At 40.3% G+C, this 24,833-nt stretch overlaps 1 protein-coding gene across 4 annotated transcripts in view; it reads right to left on the bottom strand.

The window, feature by feature from the left end:
- The window catches only part of TP63 (tumor protein p63), a 231,791-nt gene that overhangs the window by 61,931 nt on the left and 145,027 nt on the right, over positions 1-24,833 (bottom strand). For all 4 annotated transcript variants that reach the window (XM_046002605.1, XM_046002606.1, XM_046002607.1 and 1 more), the window contains exon 4: positions 17,048-17,302. In XM_046002605.1, coding sequence (XP_045858561.1) covers positions 17,048-17,302 — 255 coding nt within the window. The remainder of the gene's footprint in view (positions 1-17,047; positions 17,303-24,833) is intronic.

Genomic DNA, 24,833 nt, shown 5'->3' on the forward strand with positions numbered 1-24,833 from the left:
TGATAGCACTTAAGCTTATTCCCCCTCACTAGCTTCTGTCCCCTCTTCCGTTACTTTCTTTTGGATGAGCTTTTGAACTATACCCCTGAGCAGTTGGGGGCAAATATCCAAGTATGTCTCTCCTTATGTTTTACACACTCTCAATCAGAAACTTTAAAAAACTTGGGAAAGCATCATTTCTTTGCACCTCTTGCTAGATTAACAGGCAGATTCATGAATGATTCCGGATATTCCTAAGATCTTAAATACCATCTTCATATTGGCAACTCTTTTCTATAGCACGGGGCCCAATGCTGGCATTGCCTCTGCACCGAGAGTACATATTTTAACCACTAGGCTATTAATGACTCTACTTGCTCCATGAAGAAATGATATTTTACGGAGCATCCTCTAAAACTTCATAAATCTTTTTAAAATTAGACATGTTTGCACAGGCACTAAAACAAAAGCAAGCCTTGGTCCCATCTCATGCGGAATGGGTTGGTTACAGATGTTCCCCTACAAGCTCTATCTTGCCTATTACAAGAACATTCATCTCCCAAACACATCATTTCACCTACTTCGCCTAAAGCAAAGCAAACATACACAAAAATTAGAGGATTTTTGAAATATTGTTATTAACTCTTAAACCCTTCCACTCACTTATGTCCTTACACAGAAGGCCGAACATCTGATTTCCAGAATGCCGCCGTCTGAAGACTGCTTGCCTTCCCCTGTGTGAGCTAATGACAACAGGGGACTCTAACTTGCAACTTCATTTCTCTGACCTACAAAACTGATGCCTGGGCCAGCAGTGACTCATAAAGCTGGAGACATTAGCTCATGGCAATGATTCAGTCATGAGAATTCTGACAAAGGCCTCTCCCCTCACTCGTGCTTCCAGGGGAAATCAGTCCCTGGAAGGGATGGCTTATGACCGAGGCACACATGTTAGTATGTCTGGGATCAAGCACTATGAGAGGGGGCAAGGCTGTCTGTATGACAGCCATCATCCTAATAAGAAAATACTCCACAAGCAGCTTACCCCAGGTAGAAGAGCCTTACAGAAAGGTCCTTATCTCCCACAGTCATTTCCATCAGCCCGAGAGAGGAGTGTGAATTCTATTCTAGAGACTACTTGGCTTTCTCCGCAGGGAAAGAGGAAAGGCAGAAGGGTCAAGTGTCTGGAGGCTAGTAGGCTTTTGGCTTTTGTTACCAGAGGTGAGAGAAAACATGGCAGGAAGTTTTGAAATAGGCTGGATAATAATCATCTCATTCAAGCAGGACTTTCGGCTTGAGCCTCAGTAAAAGGATGTGAATGCTAATTTTACAAGACAGGAAGCTACAAGCCTTACCTGCTGCCTCTATCTCAAGGCAGCAGTGACAGTTTGGATGAGGATGGACCTCCAAGTTCACAAACCACTGGAACCTCACTATCTCACTTGACCCTCGCAGCAACCCTGGATTGTAGGTATCATTATCTTTATTTTAAAGACGAGGAAATGGAGGCACTGGGGATGTTGTTAAGTGATTAGCAAAAGCCCCAGCTGGAAAATGGCTGCCAACACTTTACTAACATATATCCCTTAGGAATAGAGTTAATCATTTCAGCTACTTTCCTGGTTCTCCGTTCCTCCTCCCTTCTTCCCGTGGAGCCCCTGGCAGCAGTGACTTCCACATCTGACTCTGGGGCTCCCTCATGTCTGTCCCTCCTGGCTCAAGTGCCCTGCATCCTGGGTGGGTGGTCAGCCCCGCCACCAAGTGTCTGCACGATCGTAGCATTTTCCAAACTGCTTTCTTTATCCCAGTCCCTCTTCAACCATCCTTGATACTGCTGGATGAATGGGCTTTATATTGGGATCTGAGCCTGATTATTCCTGTGCTCAAGAAGTGCTCAATGTCAGCACACTGCCCATGAGACAAAGTCCAAATGCCTTGATCCGCATAGGTTGGCCTCATCCTACCTTCCAAGTTTTAACTTGAGCAGTTTCCCATACCTGACCACAGCTTCAGGTAGAACAGTCCTGGGGAGGGCGGAGCTGCCTTGTTTCCCCCTGGGTTTCTACTCCACTGGCTGCCTGGAAAGTCCACTCTTTTCCCCCACTTAACCAGCTGCCTGGCACAGAGCAGGTCATCCACTGCTTTCCTTCTCTTTCTTTCCAAAGACTTGTCCTCTGGATGCACAGTTGTTTTTTTGTTTGTTTGTTTGTTCTGTTTTGTTTTTATTTTTGTTTTTTTTAATTCAAAGGATCTTCAGAGGCTACTTGATACATTTTCCATCTGAAATGAGTCAAGGGTTCCACCTACTCCCACACACAGTGTGGCTGAGCTCACTACCACTGGAGGCAGCACATAGAATCCAGACCATTCTTCACTTTGAGCTGGAATCTGCTGCCCTGTGACTTCTTCTGTTTTGTGGAGATTGGGCCCTCTGGGCTCATCCAAACAACTCTAGAGCGACTAGCTTCAGGAAAGCTGGGAAATATAGAAGGAGCTCTGTGCAACTGAATAACAATATTAACCTTTCCTAGCGTGGGTCCTCGCTCGGTTTGGATTGTGGCTGTAAAAATAATTACTCCTCAGTGCTGTCTTCCAGACTACATTAATTTGTCTCAAAATTGTTCTTCTTAAACAATTGTTTAAGGTACTGGTACATCAGAAATAGACATTGCAGCATGCCTGGGTGTAACTCAAAGCCACAAGATAAATGCTATTTATCCTCCTGCAACTAAAATTTTGAATACTTTTCACTTTTTTAGACAAGGAAAAGAAATATTTATAGAAATATATTAAAATGAAAGAAAAATGTTTTACAGAAACAAAACAAAATGTTTCATAGAAACAAAACAAAGCAAAAGCCCAGAAAATGTATGTCTTCTATGACTCAGGACCAACTCGAGATGCCCAAGGTAGAGATTCATTTTTCTCTGCTCCTTACTGTGACAAAAGTTTTAAAGTGCTGTTCTAACATATAACCTCCACCAAAAAATGGTGGCGCCAGAAGCTAGAAGTTTCCCCAGGAGGGGATTCCCTATTACAGTGCCCAAGGAATCTGTGAATGTGTAGGGTTAGGCTGAATTCTAACCCTAAATTTATGATCTCTACAGTTAAAAAAATCACCATTGGCCAGGCACAGGGCTAAACAGTTTACATTCATTATGTTTAATCCTATTAATAAAATGCCACCTAAAGATGTATTAGTCCCATCTTAGGGATGAAGAAGCTGCCCTAGGGACAGTGTTTTGCCCAAGGCCACATAGATAGAGGAGGAATTCAACTCCAGGTCTATCTACCCGCAAAGCCTGAATTCTTTCCACTCACCACCCTGCCTCCTTAGGCACTTTTTTTGGTCCTCATTTTAGCAAAAGAGCCACAGTCCCTGTTTTCAGGAAGAGGCAAAGATATTCTGGCTATCCACTAGGCTGGTCACAGCATTTGTAATCATCAGTCCTGCAAGATAACTAAAAATGATACACTGTGAGCATCTCCCATATTTTACAGGATTATATATGCCATATCACATCTCATTGTAAGTTAGCAGTTGAGAGAACATTTTCATCTTAAATCAGGAAATGATGGAAAAGAGATGATCCCCTATTCTGCTTAAATGTTTTCAAGTACTCCATTTTCTGCTTCTGAAGTCTAAATTCCGATGTCAAACACATTCAGAGAGCAATAAATTAGGAGCTAATCTGTGCCCCACAACCATATGCCCAAGCGACAGCTTCAAAACAAATTGTCAAACCATTTTTAAAAAGAAAATCTGTTAGTGTGGGAATGCTTGTAAGCAAGTTTTAGAAGGATGTAACCTCTCACACTGTTCATCTAACAGTGTGGGTAGTACCCAGGCAAAATATAGTCATCCTAATGTCCTTTCACTTCTAAGTTAGTTTTTTCTTGATGCATTCTCCATGTGCTGAGCACAACCGACATTCTACTGAGATCAGGGACAAAAGATACCCAAGCAACCCTGGTTGTTTCTTTCTATATACTCACTAGGACCCTCAAAGGCAGACACAGCGAAGGTTGGACTCAAAACTAAGCTCTGTGAAGTTTGGTTGTGTTCTGAGACAATAGGAAGGAAAGCTTAGATTTAAAAGTAATTATAATAAAAGAATATTTCTAACAGGAAGAAAGAACATATACAATTTTTAAAAAGGCATCTACATTAAAATACTGCTTCAGTTACATTGTGGCACTAAGAGTTCATACCTATTAAAGTCAAACCATCAGAGAAAGGCGTCTTAAAATTATATCGCTTATATTTATTTCACTAAAATACTGGCAGATGATTATGGAGACCTTCTTTGCTAGAAATTTCAAAGCACTGAAAAGGAAAGTATAAAGAATGGCATGCTTACTGTATTCATTGACTAAGACCACTTACTACTTGGGTATAAAATGCAGATTTCTCAAAAAGGAAAAAGACTTGCCAGGGAAAAGAAAATAAGAAGTCCCCTTTCTTCTCCTTTACTGAAATAGCTCAGCCAACACTCTTAAGAAGAAAACTGAAGGAAATAAGAGGTATGTATATTCTCACTCTTGGAAGCAAAAACATCCAGTAGATTATAGAATACATTAATCAAAGAAGCCAAGATTTTAAATTGAATTTAACATTAAGTTTCAAATGGCTTGGCTCTTCTCTTAGAAGTCCATATTATGAAAATATACTATTAAAGCATCTTAGGAAAACATCCAATGAACAAACTTAGAGAATCCATGTTATACTTTTACAGAAGAGTCCACTTGCTGTTTTTGCATGAACGACCTTCCCTTCCCTTCTCTGTTCTTCCTCCTCCTCATTCGCCTTTCCTTTCCCTGTTCCTAATCCCCTAGTATCCAAGATGATAATACACTTGGATAGGGGCTGAAAGAAGATTCTGTAAAAACTTAACAACAGGACTTTTCTCAGCACGATTCTTCCACCTATGTCTATGATGTTTATGTGAAGAAAAACATAGCTGACAACCACAGGGCAGTAGGTAAGAAATCACTTCTGTGGGGCGCCTGGGTGATTCAGTGGGTTAAGCCTCTGCCTTAGGCTCCAGTCATGATCCCAGAGTCCTGGGATCGAGCCCCGAATCAGACTCTCTGCTCAGCAGGGAGCCTGCTTCCCTCTCTCTCTCTCTGCCTGCCTCTCTGCCTACTTGTGATCTCTGTCTGTCAAATAAATAAATAAAATCTTAAAAAAAAAAAGAAATCACTTCTGAAATACGAATACGTTACAGGAACTTTTACAAACAGCTATATATGTAATGCATCTTGAGGGTCCTAGCTAGTAGCCTGGAAGAAATCTACTTTTCCTTCGGCCTCTGCTGCTGAGTGAGACATCTTTTCTCTAGACCTTGAGTTGGCCCTCACTTGCCATTCTAGCTTTTATATCAAAAAAATACACAGATGAGTTACTGTTTGTTGAATTATGTAAGGACCTTTAGACATAAAATAGAAGCACCTGCAAAAGATGATTTTGTTACACCTAAATATAAAAGTGTAGGCTGTGGTCTTTGAAGGTAAACATCAAACACGATCTATTACCAGTGAATACCATGAAAGATTAATATAAACCTAAAGAATGAGTTACCTGTGGTAACTCTTAGAGGTGGGTGATATATTTTTCCAAGACTGGTTAGAATAGTTATTTGTCAGGTGCCTTTCTAAACTTAAAGGGAATAAAGTTAAACTGAAGCATTTTAAATGAGTGTGTATTGATTTATATAATTTCAATACATTCTAGGCAGGAGAATAAGCAAGGGAGAAAGAGGTTACTTATCTACGTGGGTTAGTTCAAGAAGAAATTTTTAATTATCATAATAGGATACCTTCTACACCTCTATCCTAACTGTTAAGTATAAAAAAAATTACTCCAGATTTCTATTACGAAAATACTTTCTAGTGTACCTACGGATCAATCTGCTTTATCTAATCATCAAACACCATTTCCCACAGACCATCCATACAAATTCTATGGGTTTGTACAAGACAGGTCAAAAGAGTGAGTGTAGGTGATAATTTGAACAGATAATATTTCAAGGTAAGCACCAAATCCTGAGTGGATATACAACTTGAGTCCTCAAAGACCTCCGTGATCAATCACTAAGGCAAAGGAACAGAGCTTGCTCCCACTAGCGCTCACAGCTTTTCTTGTAAACACTTGCTTCTGGGGACATTTTACCTTCTCAAGACTGCCCTGCTTTGGAGATTGTGGTGTGGTCAAGGATAGTAAACACACAGAAAAACTAGGATTTTAAATTTAATAGGATCCAGTTTTTTTCTTTTTTTTTCTTGCCCTTACTGTAATAATATCTTTATTATTATTCCCCTCTAATAATACCTTTAAAAATTAATTCAAATTCTTAAAATAAAGCCAGTCTACACTACAGAATTTTTTTGTGACTAGAATTCTTAGCAACAGAAAGATGTTTTGTAAGTCTCCATTCTAATTTTCCTAGAGAAAATTTTGAGAAACAAAGGTATCTCCAATTATTACACATTAAGTGCATCAAAATTCTGGCATATCAAAATATTAATTAAAATATTTGTTATAATAGCATATCAATTTTAGATAAGTCAAGTTCATAAAAATAACTTAAAACATTATGAGTAAACTTAATACACATGTTAAGGCATTCAAGATATTTAAGCAAGTTTTACAGGATTATGATAATTATTTTGTTATTTTAAACTATTACAGTGGCTGATAGTGGTCAGAATTTTGTTTTTTATGACATATAGTTAATCACATCTATGACTTACATGATGACAAGTCCTTGGTCAGAAATAGAATCCATAATAACAATGTTATTCGTATGGGAAAATGAGATTTGCTTTCCCAAGAATACAAAATAGTTTAAAAAAAAGTAGAAGCAATTTATATTGTTTAACACCAGGGCTCTAAATTCATAAATATGAAAATCATAAATTTACACACAGGGTAGAAGGAAAAAGTACGTAAACAAGGGAGAGAGCAGAAAGAAATACCATTCGAGCCCAAATTTTAATTATTGGATATTAATTCCTTTTTTACTCAACTAGAGTAACATATTTGTATTTATATAAATATGCATATTATTTTTATATTTTTAAGGAAAAGAGTAATATTTTTCTTTTACTGACCTCTTAAAAATGATCACAATTTAAAACTTTATCATTGGTTCCACTAAAATCTTACCAATAAATCCCTAAGAAAGAAAGTAACTGATTAACAGTTGCAGGATCCAATTAAACATATTTTAAGAAGAAATTATTTTATATTAGAAGAAAATACATATATGTGTGTATATCTATGTGTGTGTGTTTATGTATATGCACACACACATACATGCACACATACATTATGTATAGTATATTTTTCATCCCACTTTTATTTCTAGGGATTTATATATTTCTACCATTTTATTCATTTCTGCTTAAAATGGAAAACCTCAGGAAACCAACTAAATTGTAAGCATGTATTGATGCAGTATTCAGCAGATAAATCTAAAAACAAAAATCCAGGGTAAGATAGTAACATACGGTGTTTTTAGAACTTGATCTCTCGGGCTTCCAAAGAGCTTCGTGAACTTTAATTAGGCCTCACAACAGTCTTGCCAAGTCAATACTAGAAGACCCATTGAACAGGTGGGCAGACACAGAAAAACTTGCCCAAGATCATAAGGCTTGTTAGTGCTCCAAAGTTGCCCTCTGAGTCCTGTGTTCTACTTCATGGACCATGCTCTTCGTGAGCCTGTCAGACGACTTCTCAGATTCAAATGCGGACCCTTAAGCTAAGTAATCATTGTTCTTCCTAATATAACTTGGAAACCATTCAAGTAAAAAGATAAGTATTTTGGGGGCACCTGGGTAGCTCAGTTGGTTAAGTGTCTGACTCTTGATTTGGGCTCAGGTCATGATCTTGCGAGATCAAGCCCCCCATCAGACTTCCCCACTTGGCATAGAGCCTGCTTAAGATTCTTTCTCTTTCTCCCCCTCCCCCCATCCAAAGTACTTTGAAATAGAATATTTGCCTTCATGATATAATTCACAAGACTTAGTAGATGATACCTGTTAAACCATATAAAAGGTAAAAATAAAAACTGGATGAGTAACCCACGAAGGAACACCTGTGAACTTGAAAATTCCCTATTTGGCATAACACGATCAGAAATTACATGCCAAGTTTTCGGACATTAGTAATACAGTAACAAAGTGGCAAATTTTACTGTTCTCTTTTCCACTAAGACATAATGGGTCTTCATTACTAGATCTGAACTAAAATAAGAATGCTCATTCTAGTTGCAAAGTGAGAATATTTCCCTAACTTACCTCACAATGAATTAGATCTAGGAACTCTGGCCACTATCAAGTTTTCTTTTAAATTTCACCTGAGGGCAGCCTGATGATGGGGCCGTAACCATTATTAAAAACCACAGGAGAGACTGCTGCCAAGATCATTACCTTTAGACCTCCATGTGTCTAATTACAGGACCCCTTGTTCTAAAAGCCATTCCATGTCTACAGAACATCTGCAGGGCTTCAAAGAGTCCAAGATTTTCCCTTACAATAAACTCTCCTTTAATCTCAGAGAATTGGAAGTGGGTGAGCAGAAAGCTGTGTTATCTCAAGTCGTCTTCTAGTCATGGTGATGTGAGTAGACATAGTAATTGATAGTGATATAAACCTATGAGGATATATTTTACGCACAGTTGCTGTACTCATGATGTGACAGGTGATTGCTAAACCCCTTTCATGAGAAAACTACATCTGCCCTTCATCCACCAGAGGGGATGGAAACCACGGCAAGACTTGGTCATACTATGGAAATGGCTAATTATCGGGAATGTGAGTGGAAGAAGGTGCCGAACTCAGGTATGGGAATGCCCTCAGAGCAACATTCCCTCAATAAGTAGTACACATCATTCTGGGCTGATTTGAAGGGATCTTTGTTAAGCTTAATGACATAGTGTATTTCTTTTGACTCACTAAAAATTCTTATGACATTATTCTCTGTTTACACCTCAATTTTCAGGTCATTTTTGTTCTGGCACACACTCTACTTGCCAATTAAAAACAAGCCATCAGTTAGTGAGCTGAGAAAATTGATTCAAAGCTCTTTCAATCTCACTGCCCTTTTCTGATTACAGTTTGGCCAATTTTAGAGAGGTTAAGTCATAGAGTCCCATAAATTCTCTAACGATAAAAACAAAAACAAACAGATAAGATCCTTTCCTTAGACAAAGGATCCAACAACGCACAGTATTATATTTTGTATACAATAAAATTCTACTTGGAATGAGAAGGTGAAAGTCATTTACTGCAAGAAAAAAAAACAGAAAAATCTGCAATGACAAGCATGTTGCTCAATTTATTGTAGAAAGGGATTAATCTATATAAGTTTTTAAAGGGATAGAGAATTATTTATGCATGAAACATATTTACCGGTAATCTCTCCCTTAGATACCTGCTCTAGTTTCCAGTTATATTATGTAGACTTCACATAACCTTCCCTTGTCACTGTTCAATATATGACAAGGACAACATTCAGTATGTCTATTGTTTCGTTTGGTCTGTAGTGTTTTATGACTTTTTTTTAAATTATTACGATAATAATTTTTTTTAAATTATTACGATCATTTAAACATCTGCAGATATGATGTGCAAATCCAGGTTTTCAAGCTGTTTCTGAAAACTTATTCTTTTAATGCCAGGTCTAATTTCCCCCAAAACAATGGGCTGGGGTTGCAAAGGACAAACCTTGTAGGCAGGGCACATGATCTCATCTTGCTGCCATCCCTGTTCTCATCATTCAATTCCCACTGATATTTGGGTTTGCCACCCTTCAGGTAGCCCATATCTAGTCAACATGATCTGTTAAACCAAGAGGGCCTAATCATCCTATTCCCATTCTTTTTTTTTTTTTTTAAGATTTTACTTATTTATTTGACAGAGATCACAAGTAGACAGAGAGTCAGACAGAAAGGGGGAAGTAGGCTCCTTGCTGAGCAAAGAGCCCAATGTGGGCTCCATCCCAGGACCCTGAGATCGTGACCTGAGCCAAAAGCAGAGGCTTAACCCACTGAGCCACCCAGGCATCCCACATCAGATTCCCATTCTTCTTCTTCTTTTTTTTTTTTAAAGAATTTATTTATTTATTTGACAGAGAGAGATCACAAGTAGGCAGAGAGGCAGGTCGAGAGAGAGGTGGAAGCAGGCTCCCTGCCGAGCAAAGAGACCAATACGGGGCTCAATTCCAGAACCCTGAGATCATGACCTGAGCCGAAGGCAGAGGCTTAACCCACTGAGCCACCCAGGTGCCCCCGGATTCCCATTCTTGATGAAACTGTCCATGGTGACGGATTTATATCATGATCTTCCCAATATTAATCCACCATTCCAAGAAAGCAAAGCTCCAGTGAAAAAGCAAGGTACTGAGTGGCTGGTGAATACCTACAAAACCAAAACAAAAACTGACCACTACTAATGTCAAAATATTGATGGAGAAAAAGGAGATGGAAGGGAAGAAAGGGAGAGAAGGACTGAGGAAGAGGAGGATCAGGAGAAAGAACAAGGAGAAAAACAAAAAAGGAAAGTTTATAGTGGAAAAAAGAAATGTCAGTTTTATTTAAATTTGCTATTTATTTCTTTTTAATTAAGTGGTAGTTCTCATCACATTAGATATAATAAATCAGTGTCAAAATTTTTATTTTTACTTTTGTTTTTTTTAAAGATTTCATTTATTTATTTTTAAGAGAGAGATGACAAGTAGGCAGAGCAGCAGGCAGAGGGAGAGGGAGAAGCAGGCTTCCCACAGAGCAGGGAGCCAGATGCGAAGCTCGATCCCAGGACCCTGGGGTCATGACCTAAGCAGAAGGCAGATGCTTAGCCCACTGATCCAGCCAGGTGCTCCCAAAATATTTATTTTTAAATAAAAAGCACATTCAACAAATCACTCAGAATAGTGTGGAGGGGCATAAACATTAGGTGAAACTGGCTTATCCCACATACATTGACCTAGAGTCAATCTAAACAAATTAGGGCAAACATGCTGATGAAGTTATTCTGCTCTGCCCTGGGGCCAAGAGCCCTACAGCATGTCTTGTGATGGAAATTCATTTTTAATTCCAATCCAGAGTCAACTAAGTAACACGAACCATCGCCAAGAATCTTCTGGCCTTTTACTTACGAGAGTCTTCCTCAATGCTTGGTGGACTAAGAAACATCTTGGCTAACAGGCGACTATGCTCAGTGTTATTGTTTCCTTCCTCATGAGAGGGGCACCAAAAGGCACTCCTCTATGTATCTCCGGAGACTTACAGGACAGCTATGTCAGGAAGTGAAAATGACCTCATTATGGGTAACACATGTATCACTGGCAGGAGCCAAGTCTTCTCTCCCGTCCCTCAGCAATAAAACCGAACAGCCACTCCGTGATGAGATCGGCTCCAATTAAAGCTCAAACTTTGATGATAAAAGTGTTTCCTTAGTGTAAAGCAGTTGATAATTCATATTCACCATGAAAAAGTTGGTCTGTACATCATGTCCTTTGATGGGCTATTCTTAAGAGTCCTGAGATTCCAGAGGGCCACGCAATGGGCTGGCTTGCGTTAGAATTCTGCAGAGCTGGCAGCCTTATTCTGGAAGTCTTACATTTCAGGTAACCTGATGACAGGGAGGGTGGGCCACAGGCATGCCTCTCAGCTTGCCTGTGAAGCCAAGGGAAGAGAGCTTGCAGGACTGATATGCTGGGATCAATGAAACTCTCCCCGGGGAACTGGCTGTTCCCCTTTCAAATGCCACCTCCCTAATCTCTCCACTTGCTCAAGTCAGATGCTTCAAAGCTCTGGACAGGACATGAAGCTGGCATGATTAGGAAAGGCAAAGGAAAAAAATGCTCTCTCTAAATCATGGGTAGAGCAAAAATCATCCCATTTTCGGATGGTTAACAATCAAAGTCAGAATTGAGGCATACTGCTTGGAACTGGAATTGCTTCCTTTAGCCATGAAGAGAGAACAAAGTTTCTTCATATTTATTAAGGGGCTATGTATGCTGGACAGTGTGCTGGGCACTAGGTCAGGAGGCCTGACCTCCAAGATCTTTAAATCTATGAAGGGAAAAATCACAACAGAAAAAAAAAAATTGTATAGCCAATGACCAGGTCTTTTTCTCAAACAAAGCACAACAACAACAACAACAACAACAACAAAACACTAACCTGAATGTTTCTCACAGTATTCACACACAGATAATACTGTACGTCACGGGTTATGAAAAAACAGCTCTCAAACTGACAAAGGTGTGTGAGGCTGATCATCAAGATAGACTGACCTATATTCCCAAAGAGGACTGGTCACTAGAGTCTGGGGAAAGGGAACACTCTGCCCCCAGAAGTGGTGTTCTCACCACACTTCTCAGTTCTCAAGTAGCTGCCACAGAAAGCTTATCTTTTCCTTAGCAATAACTCCAAGAACATTCCAGTTAGTACACACGAATCTCTTCAATGGCCACAGAGTAATGCATTACATGGATATGCCACAGTCCATTGAAACAATCCCCACCCGTGAGCATGTGGCTTCCCTCCAGAACTCTGCCACCACAAGTCAATATATCGACTCTTCCATGAGGGAAGTCCACTGTTAGCCTTTATTTACCATGGCGACTGAAAACAAGGCATCGCCACAAACAATGTGGCCGATTAAAAAATGAGAAATACATGCTGAAGTCATCGGTTTCTTAAAATCTGGAGTGGGCGGGGGGCGCCTGGGTGGCTCAGTGGGTTAAAGCCTCTGCCTTCGGCTCAGGTCATGATCCCAGCGTCCTGGGATGGAGCCCCGCATTGGACTCCCTGCTCAGCAGGGAGGCTGTTTCTTCCTCTCTCTCTGCCTGCCTCTCTGCCTACTTGTGATCTCTGTCTGTCAAATAAATAAATAAAATCTTTGAAAAAAAAAATCTGGAGAGGGCCTTTCCCTGTGTTGGGGAGGAGGGCCTGTGTCTGCTTGGGCAGGCATAGGAAATCAGCAGAGCCATCCCGTGGAAGTCTGCATATGGGATGACCTGTTATCATTCTGCATCATCTTATTCATATATTTGGATAGTGGATAGTATCACAGTTCCTTGGGACTAGAGTAGGCATGCGAATAGCATGAAAGCACTAAAGAAAAAAAAAGTAGAAACATTTTGCTTCACATTCTTTCAAATTATTGCTGGTCGTACAACTGAACCCTCACAAAACTGTAATAAACTCATGAAACAAAGGGATCAAAATTCAGATTCGGCAAACATTTCTATACAAGCTCGTATTACATGGGTCATGCAATCCTCATAATATGGAATAAGCATTAACATCCTATTCGGACGGGTCCCCTATGCTGTGAGCAAATTTCAGAATCAAAATCCACACCTCAGTTTCTTGCCATTTGTCTTTTTTGTTTTCATCTTTTTTTTTTTAAAGATTTTATTTATTTATTTGACAGAGATCACAAGTAGGCAGAGAGGCAGGTGGGCAGGGGGTGGGGAAGCAGGCTCCCTGCTGAGCAGAGAGCCCAATGCGGGGCTTGATCCCAGGACCCTGATCATGACCTGAGCCAAAGGCAGAGGCTTTAACCCACTGAGCCACCCAGCGACCCTTTTTTTTTTTTTTTTTTTAAGATTTCAGTTATTTATTTGAAAGAGAGAGCATGAGCAGGAGGAGTGGCAGAGGAAGAGGGAGAAGGAGACTCCCCACTGAGCGGGAGCCCAATGTGGGGCTCGATCCCAGGACCTCGTCACCCGAGCCGAAGGCAGACACCCTACAACTGAGCCACCCAGGTGCTCCTCTTGCCATTTCTAAAATATCATTCTGTCAACCGTCTAATGGCTCCTGATTCTTTGCCACGATACTAGACCAACACCTCAGGATGTTAAATGGGAGGCCTCCCTGAGCAGCAGCAATTAGACTCTAGAAAGAAGAAGAGAGTCTGAAGCAAAGTCCTAAGTTCAGTGTGGATTTGGGTTTAAACGTATGTGTGCATGTCTGTGAGATATGGAATATGGAAAAACGTTATCACACTTCATTTTATTTCATTGGGAAAAAGTTTAAAATAAATACCTTGCTTTTAGAGAACTGGAAATACAATCACATTTGTTGCATAAAAAAATAGAGAAAGCAAATATGCATATATGCTTTAAATATATTCATTATATTTTGGCAGTAATTCTGAGTAAAGCCAGAATGAAAAGAGAAAACACGAGAGGTTGATGACAAGTGATAAAATGGTACTAAAAAGGTTTTTATTAAAAAATTACCAGGAGACGATGCAGAAAGTGTGGTTCCTCCTCCTGACAGCTGCTCCTGCTACTTCCAGTTTGTGGGCAGTTTTAAATGATAGTATTTTATTTTGAAAAGTGGCTTTAAAATGCACAGATGCCAAAGAAATAGGTGTTGTGTAATATGACATTTAAAAAGTTCTCCATCAACTCAGCCTCAGCTCCGTACCACACAGGGCCTGGATGTCCCTGCATGGTTCCTTCTATCCATTTATAGGAAAAGCTGTCTAGACAGGACTGCAGAGAGACGTGAGCTGGGAGTGAGAGGCCCTGGGTTCCTCTCCCTCCTCGACTGGTCATCAGCCTTGTCACCTTCACTCCTCTAAGTTTCCTCATTTATAAAAATGGGGCTGACAGCCCTCGTTGTGAGGCTCCGTCGAAATAAACAAGTGAGATGATAATTTTTAAAAATGTGAGGTGAGTGCTGTGAAATGTGTAAGCCTAATGATTCACAGACCTGTATCCCTGGGGCAAATAATACATTATGTGTTAATAAAAATAATTTAAAAAAATATGAGGTCTATGTATAAGTGGAAGGATATACAGTTTGGCTCAGAGAGTTAGATGCTGCTGTTTAGCTGTTTTAAGTGATCTCAGTAGCTACTCAGATAAGGGTTCGAGGGCCCTAAATTTAGGAGAAATGTCCCTCTGGCTAAAATAAAACTGAGGGTGAACAAGAAAGGGCTTAATAAAACTCTGAACACCATCTGATACACTGGTAGGAGAGAAGGGACAGCTAATTCAGTCACCCCGTTCTATAAAATCAATAGGGTAGATAGTAGACAGCTGAAGAGAAACCCAAGAAAGGCAAAGCAGCTTAAGTAAGGCCATTCTTTAATGGCAGGCAAAATACCTAATGAGAACCTAAATCCTTCTGAAAATGTCCTAGTTTAAGATTTTATTTTTATTTGCCATAAAGAGAGAGAGCACAAGCAGGGGGAGTGGCAAGCAGAGGGAGAAGCAGGCTCCTGGGGAGCCTGTTGTTGGGCTGGATCCCAAGACCCCGGGTCATGACTTGAACAGAAGTTTGCTTAACTGACTGAGTCACCCACATGTCCCAAGGACCCCTATGCTGATAATTACTTCAACCTCTTCGTAAGAAAAGAAAGTAGGTTTCACCAGACTCATCGTTGTTCTCATCAGAAGTACTGACTGAACTTGAGAAAGATGAAGTGACTTGGCTAAAAACTCACAAAGATGATCATATCTAGAATTGAGGTTTTCTGATTCCCAAACAGTGGCTCTTCCCATAACAGCAGTGCCCACCCTGTCATTCAGAATACTGATCTCACTGTTGTCCCATGTAAGGAAACCTAAGTATACTCCAGAAGACATTTTCTTTCCTTCTTAATCTACCACTTAGGTATAGCTCCCTAGGCTTTTTTCTGTGACACAATTTAGTTCTCTGAGGAAGGGGCCTGGATGGTTCAGAATCATGTTCGAACTAGAAGAAACCTTAAGAACCTTAAGATTTCTGTATGAGGAGCTGATGAGACTGATTTCATGTTCCACCTGCAGCACACTCCACCACTATGATCCTTAAACCATGTTAGAGGGGAAATGCTCCATCATTTAGTGGTCTCAGTGTGCCCATCAGCCCTTCGGATGTGCTTATTCCTAATGCAGTGGAGCTTGGCCTGGGTGTGCAAACAAGAAAGTGTTGGCCTGGAAGATCAGGGACTGTGAACACCCCGTGGGTCATCCCTATGCTAAAGCACATGCGCCATTTAGAAAATGGCGCTTCTAGCAGACCTTCAACGCACTACTACTGAGCCTGATCAACCAATATTTACTTAAGGTCTAGGGACTCTACGTTTACTCACCTTTAGTGTCCATCTCCAGGATTATTAATACAAAAGACACTCAAGACTGGGACATAATTGATAAATAACACATGGGAGAAAGATCAGATTTTAAGCTCTTACTTCGACTTTATGTTTGAAATATGAACCATAACGGAACTGCTTCTCAAACCATGAAAGAAAAGCCCAAGAATAAAACCTTCGACCCCTTCTGAACACCCTGATGTGGAAGGGTAGAAAAAGAACACCATCTAGTGCGGAAGGGCAGAATCAGAAATAGGTCCAGCACCACAGAAGCCTCTTCCCTTCAGGGATGTCACTTAACCTCCACATTCTTAGCTTTGCTCACTAGGAAAATGGGAATTACAAAACTTGTCCTACCTAGCTCACAAAGAAGCGAAGACGAAACGAGGGCACACATGTGAAACTACATGGGATGCAGTGTGTATACGCAGGTTGTTTATAAATGATGTAGAGCTGGATTAAAGCTACAGTGAAGTAGATAGACTCTGTACCATAAAAAGTAAAACACTTTCCAGAGAAATCTCTTTGCCGGGGGGGTGGGAAGACCTGTTAAAATAATTCTAAAGCTACTTATCGATAAGATGATAATATCTGGAAGCACTTCTATAATCCATGCAAATACTAAGTTGTTTGAAAAACATGTGTGCCATTTTGCCACTTTGGTGTTGGGCATTCTTTGATCAAGTAGTTAAAACCAGTCTTGTAAGTCTCCTCCCTCATATGTGAACTTTATTTATAATACATTAGAAAACAAACTTTGAAATAGAATAAACATTCTTGCACCTTTTTAACTTTTGAAAATAATTCCATGTACTCTTGGAAAAGTCATATATGCAAAGTTCATTTTTTCCCCCAACATTTTTAACCAGAATCTCTTTGGACTAACTGAAGACTCTGAAATACAGTTTTAGAGGGGGGATGCAGGGGTCAGGTTGAAGGGCACACAGGGGCTCGGGGCTCTTACCGTCCAGGTGGCCGACTTGGCGGTGCTGGACTGCTGGAAGGACACGTCGAAGCTGTGCGGACCCGGGTAGTCGGTGTTGGAGGGGATGGCGGGTGACGGAGAGAGGGCATCGAAGGTGGAGCTGGGCTGCGCATAGGGCGACGGCGCCGTGACGCTATTCTGCGCGTGGTCTGTGTTGTAGGGGCTGGTGGACGAGGAGCCGTTCTGGATCTGCTGGTCCATGCTGTTCAGGAGCCCCAGGTTCGTGTACTGTGGCTGTAGGACACCCAGAAACCCCAGTGTTAGCTATGGTGGCAGCCGATCATTGCTCTGAGAAGGCATCATTTGGTGCATGCATTCTACAGAAATCGAAATTCCCATTCAGAAATGAAACTTCACATTCCAGGTAAAAGGACTAATTTGTGATACACAGAAACAGCAAGACCTGTGTGCGTTTTCTAATGACCCACAGAGATCACAAAGCTTCACGTGCAGCTTTTGGAGACTGTGGTCTCCTGAAGAGAAACTGATTATAGAATATATAAAATGGGGGCGCTTGGGTGGCTCAGTGGGTTAAGCCTCTGCCTTCGGCTCAGGTCATGATCTCAGGGTCCTGAGATCGAGCCCCGCATCGGGCTCTCTTCTCAGTGGGGAGCCTGCTTCCCTTCCTCTCTCTCTGCTTGCCTCTCTGCCTGCTTGTGATTTCTCTCTGTCAAATAAATAAATAAAATCTTTAAAAAAAATTTTAAGAATATATACAATGATTTTGTGGTAGTACTGTCTAGTGACAGACAGTGACTGCGTGTGTGGTGAGGAGAGCATAGGGTATAGACTTGAAATCACATTGTACACCTGAAGCTACAGTAACATTGTGTGTCAAGTATATTTAAATAAATTTTAAAAAAGTAGAATATGTGCTCATCAGCAAACTTGACAAAAATGTCCAGAGCTCAGTAGCTGTAGAGAAGGTCTTTAAAATAAATAAAAACCACCTACTATTTCTTTTCTTTCCCCTCCCGCCAAAGTATTCAGAATAAGAAAGAACACTGGATAGATATGTTCTAAAGAGGACTTAAGCATCGAGTTGCTGTATATGGGGCAAAATCAGAGGTCCTCCAAATATCCCTGTAGTCTTATTATTTAAATTCTGTCCCAGGGTACCAGGAATACCACCCCCCACCGCCCTCTGCCCCGGGGCCCAAGGACTCAGTTCATCAAGACTGGAGAAGCATGGGTAGTAAGGTTAGGGAGAGCCACCTAGATATTTATAAAGAAAACACGCTAGTATATCATCCAAGCATAACCTAATTTTTTATCTGTTATTTCATTTTCGTTGTAGCCATTTCTTCTTTGCCAGAGTAGAACATATGTAAGAGGAACACCATCTAGTTATGATTAACATTCTACATTTGATATAATTTAGAAGTACATTAGCTCAGATAGCTCCTCTCCCAGATACTTGTAGGTCTTCTGGGCCAACGGCATGGAATAGGAGGCACTTGATAAGAAGTACATGGAAAGAAGGAATTGACTTGTCATTTAATCTGGAAAAAAAAATGCATTACTATCATAGAGTGGGAGAGATTTGCTCAAGCATCAGCTAGTAAGCACAGACTGGGAACTCTGAAACCAAATCTTCTGACTCTGAGTCCAGGCCCTGCCCAGCACCATCACACCTGTCAATCTGATGAGACGATTCAAGTCCTTCCTAAACTAGAGTCGAAATGGGCACATTTAGAAGGGGCAAGCACCTGATGGTGTAGTTTTTTGTGTGTGAAAACTTCTGACGCATGTTGATCTCATTCTTTCTTCAAGTTAGTGAAGGGGAAAACAAAGCAAAAGCAGGAGAGAAAAGTAATCTCTTCAGTATGTATTTTATAAAGGAAACAAGGAGCCTGGCTCTTCCGTTGAAGGATAACTCTGAGAGTCCTTGACCAAGTAAAACTATGGGGAAGAACAGACTCACAAAGAAAGAGAAGCTGGACAAAAATTGTCATTAAACTGAATTATTTAACTAAACTTTAGGTATTTCACATGGGGAGGAGAAAGGACGAACTCGGCCATTCCATTCAGTCCAGAGAGCATCTGTCTAAATGTTAAAGGCCGCGTGTCCATTCCAGTACATTTATACATTCACATTCCACGGCCGGATGCCACGGCCCCATTTGCTCTTCAAATAACTATTAATCTCTTTACACTTCTCCCCATGCTGACAAGAGCAGCTGTTTGTCTTGCCTTCTCTCCCCTCTGACTTCTCCGGCTCCCATTCCTCTCCTGTCCTCCAGCTTCAGCTTCCCCTCCTGACAGGTGAGGCAAAACTGCAGGTGAGACAGGGGGGGAAGAGAATAAAACCCGAGGCCCCAGTGAGCGTCCACACCCCTGACCCCCTCCCCTGAATTCAACTCCTCGGGAGGTATGCAGGCCTGCAGCAGCAGCCTAGGAATGGGACTGAAAAGATATTATTTGTGTTCAAGTTAAGGGTCAGCATGCAAAGCACTCCTGAAGCTCCTGTAGGAATCAGATAATGCTCCCGGAGGCACGTGCTTCCCTACAGCGGTACAATTAGGGAAGCAGCCGGCCCTGACATAAAGGACAAAGGAACCGGCTGAGCACTTTCTCATAAGCAGTAAAATGCCTGTGGAGTCACCCCTTTCCTCCTCCTTCCAGCTACAGAGAATGGAACTTGGGTTAATTGTGGGCTTGGATGAGAACAAAGAAACATAGTCCTTTGATTTTTTTTTTTTTCAATATATGTAAAGAGAAAAGTTTTGGGACCAGCGTTAAAAGCCAGTGAGCAAACACTCAGTGCTTCTCGAAGGACTTAAGAGACATGGAGAATGCATTTACCCCAGAGGCACAAAGGAGACCCCTGGAATAGCAGGAGGACTGAACGTTTTGGGTGGTACTAAAGAAACAAGAGACTGTATTCCCAGGCATGAAGAGCACCGTAGGTGCTGATGGCTAAGCTTTTAAAGGGCAGCATTGTTAATTCTATACAATTCAGGGGAAATATTTTACTTAATAACAATAGAGTGTGGTTCCAGTGCTAATACATCAACTTATGCATCATAAAACTGGAATTTTCAGATGTAGACAAAGAGCGGCTTACTATCCAAGATAAAAATGGGAAAACACATTTCAGTTCAAACTTTTCTAAATTTTATTTTTATTTTAAGGAGCCATAAGTAAGTCAAGTAATGTACTCGATTGTCTTTTAAAAAAAATTACAAGCCTAAAACCAATGCTATCACTCTTTAATTTACCTAGAACAAACAACAACAAACCCACCAAAGTTAAGAATTGTGTGATTGGAAATCTACTTGGGTACTTTGCAGAGCTTTGTTAAAAATCAGTGTCATACATCTGTCATAGGAAGCAGTACTTTTGAAGTTAATTTAAAAAGCATTCAGTTAACAACAACAACAATTTCTTATTTGAGGAGAGACGGGCCATGTTGACAGAGTAGGATTGGAGGCTGAAGGCAGATCAGCAGAGCCAAGAAGAACATGAGCAGTGCAGCCAGGACCAGCAAAATCATTTGTGTGACCCTTTGCAAAATGAAAACGCGGGGCCTCGAGGTCCTAGATTATGGTTCAAACAGGTGATAACAGGGCATGAAACAAATACCGGACCCCTTGTTACTGTTCACTTTTGTATGTGTGGATGAAGCTAGCTCTGAACCATGTCAATGAGGATAATATTCATCCCTCAAGTTCCACCAAAGTGAACATAGTGGTTCCCCCATAAACACAGAGGGAGAAACTTCTGTTTTGCTGGGATGTTAATGTAATGCCTATTTACAAAGACCAGTAGAAGAGCCTCAGAAGTTAGAACCTGACACTTCAATGTCAGTCCAAAAAACTGCCCTCAGAAGAATTCTCTGGGGTCGCCTATGTCCCATATATTTCTTATGTAAGAAAAACTATTAGAATTTGAAAGAAAACCAAAAAAGTAGATTGTCCCTTTCTAACCACAAGGTATCTTGATCTTGAAAAAAAACTTAACATACCCTACAGATACTCAATGAGTGAATGAATGAATAAATGAAAAATGTTATAGATCTACCCCATCCTGTCTGAAAGAAGAGACAGCCATCTTTCCACAAAACCTGACTGGCAAAATGAAAACAATTTACCCGATAAAGTAAAACAATTGATTTCTTCTGAATTCAAACAGGTGCTTCATTTCCCATCAAATAGGTTTGAAATAGAAGATTCACCACTTGGACCTTAGGTTTGTTTATCAGCTTCTGTAACTGGAGTATATTCAGGTTCATCACAGACTAGATGATCTGACCGCAGAAAGGACAAAACACACACCTTGCTCCCTGAGACTTCTACTCCAGGTACTCACAGAACATTCTGGGGGCATTCTGAAACATGGAGCTATTAGGAGAAGTGTAGGGACACCCAGGGGCTAAACCTCAAACTGCTTGCTTTCACCATTAGGAAAGAGTAAGTGTAGGTAAGATCTAATCCCAAATATAGAGAAGAGCATTTTCCTGTTTTTCTCCTCTCTTAAGCCCTTTGCATTCTCATAGCCATCTACAGGCTCTCATTTATTTCTTCACCGAAATTCAGTTTGGATGAGTAGAATTAAAACACGGAAGACTGGATTTTTTTCTTGAGTGGTCACTGCTTTCGGAGTATCCTATAAATGCAACCCTTTTAGCTGCATCTATTTCTCCTTCCTGGATTACACTGATAAGTGATCTTAAAATCTGCATATAACGTGAATCTAAATTTTCTTCTCCTCCGCTCAGAAATAATGTGTCAGTATATATCACTGTAAACAAAACTCAGTATTGAATACCTGGGTTCATCCTTCACATTGACAGTGCAATTACTTTCTTATAAAAGAATTTAACCTCAGAAAGGATCCCCATCAACTGGTACAACAGAAAGAAGGACTTAGACATCATTTGTGTTTCTGCAAATCTTTGTCCTCCAATTTATCTGTATAAAAGAAATTGTGTAAGTTCTACTTACCAGATATTGCTATCTGTAATAACTAATAGATGGAAACAGGACAACGAGAGCCAACAGTCTATGGCAAGAGATTAACAAAAAAATGAGAGCCAAATCAGGGGAAGGAGAGGTTCTTGCTGGGATACAGAATTGAAACTTATTTGCTTCCATTTCAATGTCCTCTTGTCACAGGAAACAATCACTTACCCAAATTTTATTTGGAAGAAATTATATTTATAATCTGTGATTCACTCTGAGACAAAACTGGGAAATTAAATATTCTTCGGCACTTACATTCCTGAATGGATCCTCACATGGCAGAACAGCTCTGAGCTTAGACTGATGATGTGGGGTCTGAGCCCCAGGCCTGTCACTAACATACTGAAAACCCCTGTATAAGGTACATGTACAGCCTGGACCTTTGTTTTCTATGAGGAGATTGATTCTGATGATCAAATATAAAAAGTTCATCCAGTCTAACATTCTGGTAGATGACCACACTCATCCACAAAGCTATTTAAATTGCCATGAGGTTACTTAAAAAAAAAAAAAAAAGAGAGATAATCTCATGCTTTTTACTTATACTGATTAGCCAGACCAAACCTAGAAATCGAAAATGTTTCAGGCAGCATGGACATGCTTTCCTCAGCTGAGAGAAACTTTCACCTCAGGCTTCTTGAAGGAACTTTCAAGAACATTCTAAAGCCCCTCCTGGGAAAAGAAAATCATTTTCCTCATGACCCTGGACTGACAAAGCATTCATTCGAATATGCTCTAGCAGACGGTACTGCATTTTCATCCCCCAAATATCGGCAGAAGAGTGACTTTTCAACAAGCACTGCCTTAGGGAAAAATACTTGTCATGTTTTAGTTTTCTATCACCTGCCTCACCTGAAGGAATGATGGCTCGTTTTATGCTAGAACTGCACACAACTGAGGTAAAGTGCTCCATTTGTGAGCCAAGAAGATATTTGTGTTATAATGTCAAGTTTAAGTACCATCTTTCAACCTTAAGAATTTATTCAGCATCACATTTTTCTCCAGACCAGATTTTGTTTGTTGTAAAGTATTTCCCTTCTTTTATCTTCCAAACGATGCCCCAAAGTGGACATCTGGAGGTAAAATACACTCCGACCTTAATAACCATAAATAACATGTAAGAATAAAGCACCTAAGCACACAGGACTTCTGACAGCCAGCAGAGAGTTTACTAGAAGGTTTTGTGTTCTGACACAAAGTGCTGAGATTCCTCTGAGGTCTGAGATCCCGTAACTCAGGAAAGAGCTCCCGAAAAGCCCCAACTCATGCCAGACAACGGCAGGTGAGCCAAACAAATACAAAGAGGGCTGATCAGGTGGACAGCAATGTCCACAAATACTAGACCACAGCATTTGAAAATTGAAGAAAGGAAATGGGTTGAAAACTAAACCCAAATAGACCTACTTTACACTGTGTAGAGCTCAGCTAGGGAAAACTAAACTTTACGTTCTGATGACAGTCAGTACTCCCTTTTACTAATGACATATGAACAAAATCATAATCATGAGCATCTACTTTCTGCGAGAAACTTTGGTCGCCATCAAGGTGGTTCCAAGGAAGCACATGGGCTGAGCAGAAAGCAGAAAGGTGTAATTTTTTCAATAATTCTAGATACAGATATGAAGGGAAAATACGCCATTTCAATTTTTTCAAAGTTAGAACAAAAATATGTTTGAGGACAATTTTTTAAAATATTTTATTTATTTATTTGACAGACAGAGATCACTAGCAGGCAGAGAGGCTGGCAGAGAGAGAGGGGGAAGCAGGCTCCCTGCTGAGCAGAGAGAGCCTGATGTGGGGCTCGATTCCAGGACTGAGATCATGACCTGAGCTGAAGGCAGAGGCTTTAACCCACTGAGCCACCCAGGTGCCCCTGAGGACATTTTCAATCTGTTAACAACCACTCTTTCAATAGCTTTATTTAGCAGAAATAGCAATATAAAAAGAAAATAGTACATAGTAATGAAAATTTTCAGTGAAGATTAGCCCACCCTTATGGAGAACATACCATGGTGACTTTAGAGTTTCATCAATAATGTCTCATTGGTTTTTAAAGTGAGATTAAAATACTTAAAATTATACACACACACACACACACACATATATACACATATATGTGTGTGTGTGTGTATATATATATATATCAGACCATATTTTATACATACACACACACACACACACACGTCTTATATTATATATTTGATATAATATATCTATCTAGGCCATGTCAGAAATTAGGACTTAAATCGATGGGTTGACCGAATGCAACTAACATTGAATCACAGGAGACAGCTTTGTTTACCATGACCTGAAACTGAAGACACAGCAATTACAATAGTGGCCATCAAGATTAAAAAAAAAAATCAGAAACATATGTAGCATCCATATCTCATCCTCTCTATAAAACATTATTAGGTATTATTACTACTACTACTACTATTACCACTATTTCTGCTACGATGAATAATCTTTTTAAGTCCTTCACTGTGTCTTTCCTAGTCTTCAGGTTCCACTTATTCATTTAATCCTCATGAGCTAGGTGGCATTATTATCCCATGTTTTATACATATTTTATAGATGAGGAAACTGAAGCTCTTCAAGATTAAGGAACTTGCCCAAGGTAGTAAGTGACAGAGCCCAAGTGAGAAACCAGTCAATCTGGCTCAAGAACCCGCGTTCTTAGAGTATCTTCCATTCTGACTGCATGCAAATCTGAGTCACTCAAATTTCTGCCTTCAATTTTCAGCTAAAAATGACAGATGTCTTAAAAAAAAAAAAAACAGTTTTCCGTATTAAAGACA

This window comes from Meles meles, chromosome 4 (genome assembly GCF_922984935.1).
Source record: "Meles meles chromosome 4, mMelMel3.1 paternal haplotype, whole genome shotgun sequence".
NCBI lineage: Eukaryota > Metazoa > Chordata > Mammalia > Carnivora > Mustelidae > Meles > Meles meles.